At 39.1% G+C, this 8,042-nt stretch overlaps 1 protein-coding gene across 5 annotated transcripts in view; it reads left to right on the plus strand.

Moving 5' to 3' along the window:
* Window positions 1–7,789, plus strand: part of LOC138739301 (interleukin-1 receptor type 1-like) — a 54,526-nt gene extending 46,737 nt beyond the window's left edge. For 3 of the 5 annotated variants that reach the window (XM_069891085.1, XM_069891084.1, XM_069891086.1), the window contains 3 exons: window positions 2,430–2,573; window positions 2,717–2,878; window positions 6,840–7,789. In XM_069891085.1, coding sequence (XP_069747186.1) covers window positions 2,430–2,573; window positions 2,717–2,878; window positions 6,840–7,162 — 629 coding nt within the window. In that variant the 3' untranslated portion in view covers window positions 7,163–7,789. Of the gene's footprint in view, window positions 1–2,429; window positions 2,574–2,716; window positions 2,879–4,772; window positions 4,891–6,839 lie in introns of those variants that run through there. The other 2 variants (XM_069891088.1, XM_069891087.1) reach the window with 2 other exon arrangements.
* Window positions 7,790–8,042: the final 253 nt, after the last annotated feature.

Raw genomic sequence — 8,042 nt, forward strand, 5'->3', positions numbered from 1 at the left:
GCGGTGACCAGTGGGGTACCACAGGGATCTGTACTGGGACCCCAGCTGTTCACAATTTACATTAATGATCTGGATGAGGGGATTGGATGTAATATCTCCAAATTTGCAGATGACACTAAGCTAGGAGGGGTTGTGTGCACGGAAGAGGGGGTCAGGAAGCTCCAGTGTGATTTGGATAAATTGAGGGACTGGGCAGATACATGGCAAATGCACTACAATGTGGATAAATGTGAGGTTATCCACTTTGGTAATACAAACCGGAGGGCAGATTACTATTTGAATGGCAATAGATTAAGAGATGGGGAAGTGCAGAGAGACCTAGGGGTACTTGTACATCAGTCTCTGAAGGCGAGCATGCAGGTACAGCAGGTGGTTAAAAAGGCAAATGGTATGTTGGCCTTCATATCAAGAGGGTTTGAGTATAGGAACAAGGATACCTTACTGCAGCTGTACAGGGCCTTGGTGAGACCACACCTGGAGTATTCTGTGCAGTTTTGGTCATCTTATCTAAGGAAGGATGTTCTTGCAATGGAGGGAGTGCAGAGGCGATTCACCAGGCTGATACCTGGAATGGCAGGAATGACTTATGAGGAAAGATTGCGCAAATTGGGATTGTACTTGCTGGAGTTTAGAAGATTGAGAGGGGATCTCATAGAGACATATAAAATTCTGGCAGGACTGGCCAGAATGGATGCAGATGGGATGTTTCCAATGATGGGAAAATCCAGAACCCGGGGCCATGGTTTGAGGATAATAGGCAAACCATTTAGGACCGAGATGAGGAAGAATTTCTTTACCCAGAGGGTGGTGAATCTGTGGAATTCATTGCCACAGAGGGCAGTAGAGGCAGGTTCATTAAATATATTTAAGAGGGAATTAGATATATTTCTTCAGTATAAGGGTATTAAAGGTTACGGAGAGAAGGCGGGGATGGGGTACTGAACTTTAAGATCAGCCATGATCTCGTTGAATGGCGGAGCAGGCTCGATGGGTTGAATGACCTACTCCTGCTCCTATCTTCTATCTAAGCTCACAATGCTCTCCTGATACCCATCCTCCACCAACCTGCTCCCTGTACAATCCTCAGTCTGCATACTCAGCCAAAACCCAATCCCATCTGATTACAATTCCAGCTTTCCAAAACCAGAACCTTTGTGCTATGGCGATATTCATTGCTTGGTGCATTAACTGCTAAGCAGGGATGTTCAATGTGTCTTTGTTAATCAAATTTCAGGCCACAGGTTTAATAAAATGTGAATTGTGTATGGATTAAATGGTGTCCTTCTGCATATATAATAGAAGGGATTTCTGTTCAATTTTGGTGATCTTGATACTTGTCAATCCCTTTTTTTCCACTCCAATATCCAACTTTATTGTACCCCTTTTGATGCTTATTGGCTGTGGTTTTGGATATCTGGAGCATATTTCTGCTCTAAACCTTTTTCCTTTCTCTGCTCCTGTTAAAATCTTCCGTTAAACAGCCTCGGCTTTTGATCGCCCGTTAAAATGACTCTTTTGGCTCACTGTTTCTTTTCCCTTCAGCCTTTATGAAATATTTAAGGTTCAAGGTTCCTTTCACCCATTACCACCTCCCTCCTTACTTAGTGTCACAACTACTTCAGGTACACCTGGTTATGTATGGACCACCTGAAACTGAACACTCACCTGAACACTCGTGACTTTCCTCTTCTCTCGATTCTCATGATTAGTTCACCTGCCCGATGGTAAGAGATGGCGAGACTTGTTTTTGCTGCAGCCGTGAACTGATGTACTTTATTACTGCCGCCACTGTCTTCAGGGTAAAGCTGACCTTGCCGAATTTGTTCCATCTCGGTAACTTTTTCACCACATTTTGAATGTGTCCATGACTCCCACTGTGGCTTGCCAACCTTTTTTCTTTTTAATATTTCATTTATTTTCCTTCCCCAGTAAAGGTGTCCTGTGGGATTTAAATTTTTTTTTACATATAAGTCCTTGCTAATAGCTGTTAACATTATTTTGTAATTTTGTGTTTGAGAATAAATAGCATCCTTAAAAACTCATTGATTAGAATGGCTTCTAATACTACACATCAGTTTAATTGTTTTTGTAAATTTTATTTTTCAGACCAGAATATAAAACATCTGTCAGAATGATTTTAAAAATCCATTTAATGCTTCAGTTGCAGAAATGATATTTTTAATATCGTGTGTTGTCAAATCATAGAAATTGGCTCAATGTTTTACTTTACAATGTAAAATGTTTTTTCATGAATATTATTTTCTCCTTTCTAATGGTAATTAGATCAGGGAACGCTGTTTTGTTGGGTTTACTTGTACAATCAGGTGGAAATAAACATAACTGGACTTGATCTGACTAATGGCAGACAAGTAAAAATTGTATTTCTTTTCTCATAATTTTGCTAAGATTTAATTTGTGTTCATGTTCAGCTGCTGATTTTACAAAGGAGATAGCAACTACATTTGGCGTGTTTGCCTGTGTTCTGTTCATCTGCATTTGTACGTACAAGATTTTCAAGATTGATATTGTCCTGTGCCTTCGTGATACTTTTCCTGCTACTGGTGCTGAAAATGGTAAGGAGAAATTTTAATTTTTGCTTAAAAATACTTGTACATGAACTCAAATGTAGTTCCTTTTGAAAACTCATCAAGATAATTGATTTCAAGATAGCCGTGGTAGTATATTCAAGGAAATTAATTTTGTGTTCTGTTTTTAGATGGTAAGAGATATGATGCTTATATTATCTATCCACAAAACGCTGCTTCATCATGCAATCCTGACATACTTCTCTTTGTTATGAATGTATTGCCGCGAGTTTTAGAATTCCAGTATGGATATAGGTTGTGCATACCTGGAAGGGACGATCTTCCTGGAGAAGGTAAGACTTCCTGCAGATTTTTGCCTTGAAGATCATTATAAACATAGATTTTCAGGATATGGGTGGTTCAATATAAATGCATAATCTGTGGCCAGGGAAAGGATACGTATTTTATTCATTAATTCATGTTCTTGCTGTAGCCACAGCTAGCAAGGTCAACCTTTGTCACTCGCTCCTAATTGCTCTTGAAGAAGATGGTGGTGAGTTGCTGTCTTTTGACTCCTGCAACCCATTTGATAAAGGCGTTCCAATTCTTTCATTGAGAAGAGGTTCCAACATTATGAGTAGAAATTATCACCATACATTTCTTGATCAGCATAGTATTTGTCTTGGAGAGGATGTGTCCACGACTCTTGCTCTTCCAGATGATGGGCATTGGAGGTTTGAGAAGTGGTGTTAGAAAAGCCTTGGTGAATTGTTGCAGTGCATTTGTTGACACTACGCACTAGAGCATTGTTGCCATAGAGGAAGAAGGAATGGATGATTCAGGTATTGGTTGGAATGCCAAGAAATTATATCAATTAAACCATAAAATTCTGGAAGCACTTAGGAGATCAGGCAGCACTTGTGGACAGAAAAACTGTTCAAGTTTCAGGTCAGAGACCCTTCATCAATTCTGTTGCCACCTAACCTGATGACTGTTTCCAGTGTTTCCAGCTTCACCAGATTTCCAGTATTCAACATGGAACATTACAGCACAGGTCCTTCAGCCTTCGATGTTGTGCCAACCTATTTAGTCCTATCAAAAAAATTGCTAAACCTTTCTACCTCAAAAGCCTCTTTTTTTTTTCTTCTATGTGCCTAAGAGTCTCTTTAATGCCCATAATATTTCAGTCTTACTTACCTTCATTGGGAAATGTGCTGGCCGGCACTGATAACATAAGCGATGTGATGCATGAGGATAATAGCGTGTTTGCATGGGTGTGTTAAGCATCAGTATATGAGTGATAAATGGAAGATGCAGGAGGAGGAGAATGAGTGTCCGAATAACCTGCATGGCAGTGAGCCAATGAGAAGGTCAGAGGAGTTTAGCTGGGAGATGTTTGGGGAGTTGGAGAATGCGACGTTGTCTCGTGAATAATAAAAAGAAAGTTTTCATGGTGTGCTGAATAAAACAAGTGAGTGTATTTTCTACTTGTTTGTAAGCTGAAGTACATCAACGCCATTACAGCCACCACCACCTCCTCTGGCAAGGCATTTGAGGCACCCTCAACTCTTTGTGTTTATATAAAAAAAACCTTATCCCCAATGTCTTTCCTAAACTTTCCTTCCTTCACTTTGTAGAGATGTCCCCTAGTGTTTGCTATTCCTGACCTGGGAAACAGGCTGTCCACCTTTATCCATGCCTCTCAGAAACTTCTCTCATCCTTCTACACTCCAAAGAGAAAAGTCCCAGCTCTGCTAACCTTGCCTCATAAGATTTATTTTCCAATCCAGACGATATCTTGGTAAAATTCTTCCACACCCTCTCCATAGCTTCCACATCCTTCCTCTAATGAGGTGACCAGAACTGAGCACAATACTCTAAGTGTGGTCTCACCAGAGATTTGTGGAGTTGCAACATGATCTCTCGACTCTTATTAATGAAGCCCAGCGGCCCATTAAGTCTTCTTAACTATCCTATCAACCTGTGATTACCTTGAGTGATGTATGGATTTGGACCCCAAGATTCCTCTCTTCCTCCACACTGTTAAATAACCGACCATTAACCCTGTACTCGGCCTTCTGGTTTGACCTTCCAAAATGCATCACTTATCTGAATTGAACTCCATCTGCCACTTTTCTGTCCAACTCTGCATCCTGACGATAACCCATGATGATCTTTATGCACAACTCCTCCAACCTTCATATCAGCTGCAAATTTACTGACCTATCTTTCCACTTCTTCATCCAGGTCATTTATAAAAATCACAAAGAGCAGGGATCCCAGAACAGATCTCTGTGGAACTCCACTGGTCACTGACCTCCAGGCAGAATACTTTCTGTTCACTACTTCTCTCTGCTTTCTTCAGGCAAGCTACTTTTTTTATGCACACAGCCAAGACTTGATGTGTTGAGCCTTTTAAAGGTCAATTTACACAAAGAGAAGGAGAATATTTTATTACTCAGTATCTGATCTTTGTACCACAATATTTGTGTAAATAGTTTTAGTTAAGTTACTGAAAATTATGAGTTTAGTATGTTGGCCACAAATTTGTGGTACTTTATGGTCAGGGCTTTTATCCAAAGCAACTTAGAAGAAATGAACAGACATTTTCCATTGCCATAAATGTATATGAAAACATCGATTCATTCAGTATCTCAGAAAAGTGCGTAAGTGAATGCATATTGCCAAGTCCAATGTAAAATGGCCACTAATTAAGGGTAGTTTTTTGAATATGGTGTAGCACAAGATTGAATGAAGGGAATAGACCTTGAACCAATTGGAACTTCAAGACCAAATGGCAAGTCACAAATAAGCTCTTCAATATGCAAAAGTTCAGGAGAAACTCAGTAGGTCACACAGTATTCTTTATGTAGCAAAGAACCTTGTCAGGGTATGAGCAAAAAGTAGGCAAGCACCTGAATTAAAATGGTGGGGGCAGGGCAGGGGTAGGAGCACAGTCCCACAGGCAAGAAGTCACAGGTGGATCTGGGTGGGAGGGCAGAAGAGAATAAAGCTGGGGAAGTGATGGGGGAGGGGGGGATAGCTGTTTGAATGGAGAAGGAAGGGAGGGAAAGAAAGAGGGAGGAAGAAAGAGAGAGAAGATTTAAAAAAACATAAACACAGTCCTAATGGAAAGTGGATGTTAATGCCATGTGGTTGAAGAATGCCCAGACGGAATATTAGGTGTTGTTCCTCCATTTTGCTGGTGGTGTTGGGTTTGCAGTGCATGTGGCCAACCAGATAGCATGAGCATTGACTTCTCTGGTTTCCATTAGGCCCTTCCCCTGTCTTTATCTCTCTCTTCCCATCCATCTGACTCTTTTCCTTCATTTCCTCACCCCTTCCCTCTCCATTCCAAGATATCTCCCCCTCCACCTGTCACTTCTCAGCTTTTTTTCCTCCTGGCCTCCCACCAATGGCCTCTTCTCTGTGGGCCTGTGCTCTTTCCCCTGCCCCTCCCCCACCATTTTAATCAGACGCCTGCCTGCTTTTTGTTAATTTATATATGTTTTTTATAAACCAGCAATGGGTAAAGATTACAGAGCTCATTGGTGAGAGTTAAACAAGAAAGCCTGAAGATGCTGTGATTGTTGCCTAATATACAAAAGTGCTGGAGAAACTCAGCAGGTCATGCAAGAATCCTTTTGTAGCAAAGATAAATAATAAAAATTTTGGGGCTGAGTGCTTATCAGCAATTCGTAGCAATTTTTTCATCTGTAATGTACCAATACTGTCACAAAAACAACAGATTTTGTGACACTTGTTCATGATAAATCTGATTCTGAAATATTTTGTGCTGATTTATTTACTTTATTCATGTAAATTCCTTGAGAGTGAATTTTATTCAACTTCTGAAATTTTTGGGTTGGGATTTGTCAATGCTATAAGGATGAATAGCATGTTTGTAATTGCAGGTGAGGGTGAAATCGAGCCTGGAATTCTTTCTATTGAGAATTTCCACATTCCCGGCTCAGCATAATTGGAAAGCCAATGTATCTAAAGAATAACCTCCAAGGGTTGCACAGGCGGAGTTAGGGGAGGCTTTGCTTGTAAGTAGGGAGAAGAAAGTGATCATGACTCTAGAAGAAAATATCTTTTTTCATATAGCGGGAAGGTACGGGAACAGATTGTGGTAGGGAATGTGTAACTTGGGGTGTGCTGGGGATTTCCCATGGAGTTGTGGATGCTTTCTCTTTCCGGACAAGTACGATGTCCTCCTAAGCTGTGCGCTCTGGTCAGAGTCGATGACAGATTCAATATTTTTACTAGAAGCAATTTTTGCTTTAATCTTGGATCTTTTTCTCTTCTTTATAGCTTGCGCTGAACAAGTGAAAACAAATATCAAAGAAAGCAGAAGATTGATTATTTTGATGGCAAAATCTTTTGATAAACAGCTATTTGAACAGCAAGTTGGATTGCATGATGCTTTGTTTTGTGATCAAATGAAGGTTATTCTAATTGAGTTGGAGTATCACGAAGATTACACTAACTTTTCTCAATCAATTCAACATATTATACAGAAGAAAGGAACAATTAAATGGAAAGAAAATGAATCGACAACAAAATCTTCATCTTCAAACTCAAAATTTTGGAAACAAGTGAGGTACAATATGCCACCAAAATCTTCCCGATCTTAGGGAAATATAGAGAGCAATAGGATTGCACCAAATGTGCCCCAATCTGTGGTTTTTCAAAATATGCAAGTTTGTGAAGAGTTCAAATGCAGATACTTGTGTAGATTGCAGAAATAGGCTTGTTCAACAGTAGGTATTAGTTTTCAAAGGGCTACTTCTCCTCTAGTAACTGGTCGGTCAATAGAGTTCCACTTCATGATATTACGAACTTCAAAGAAATTTAAACACATTAATTTTTTTTAAAAACTTCATCTATGGTGTATAAATTTTGAAGGGTTTGTATTTTAAGACATTTTTATTTTAAAACTGCACAAAATGTATATTTTTATATTTAAATTTCTATATGTGTGCAAATTTTCTGCATATTTTGGGTAAATAGCGGTGAACAAAGATCAAACCGAGGAAAACAAAGATCATTTCGGACATTCTCAAAGCAGATTTGTAGTACTGGATAAGTATTATTTTTGAACAATGGATCCTTTTTCAAGTTTTTGAACAATGGATCCTTTTTTGAACAATGGATCCTTTTTTCAAGTTTATGGAAGTGTATGTTTCAGAATTTGTGCCTTTACCACCTTGCACATATCTTAAAAACATCAAACGTAACAATTAAAATTTGATGATTAGAAACCAACAGTATGGAGCTCATTTATGTGAAATAAAGTGATGAATAGAACACTACAGCACAGAAAAAGGCCCATCGGCTCGTCTAGTTAATTCCAAATTATTAGATTTGGCTGCACAGTACATTGTTATTTTTCATCAATGTGCTTTATACTGAAAAATGTATCAAAAATCAAATGTTTTAAACATCAGATTATAAAATAAATAAGCTGCATAAAAATGTTAAAGTTAGATAGATAAAAATGTCAACACTGTGATT

Source organism: Narcine bancroftii, chromosome 7, assembly GCF_036971445.1.
Source record: "Narcine bancroftii isolate sNarBan1 chromosome 7, sNarBan1.hap1, whole genome shotgun sequence".
In the NCBI taxonomy this organism is placed as follows: domain Eukaryota; kingdom Metazoa; phylum Chordata; class Chondrichthyes; order Torpediniformes; family Narcinidae; genus Narcine; species Narcine bancroftii.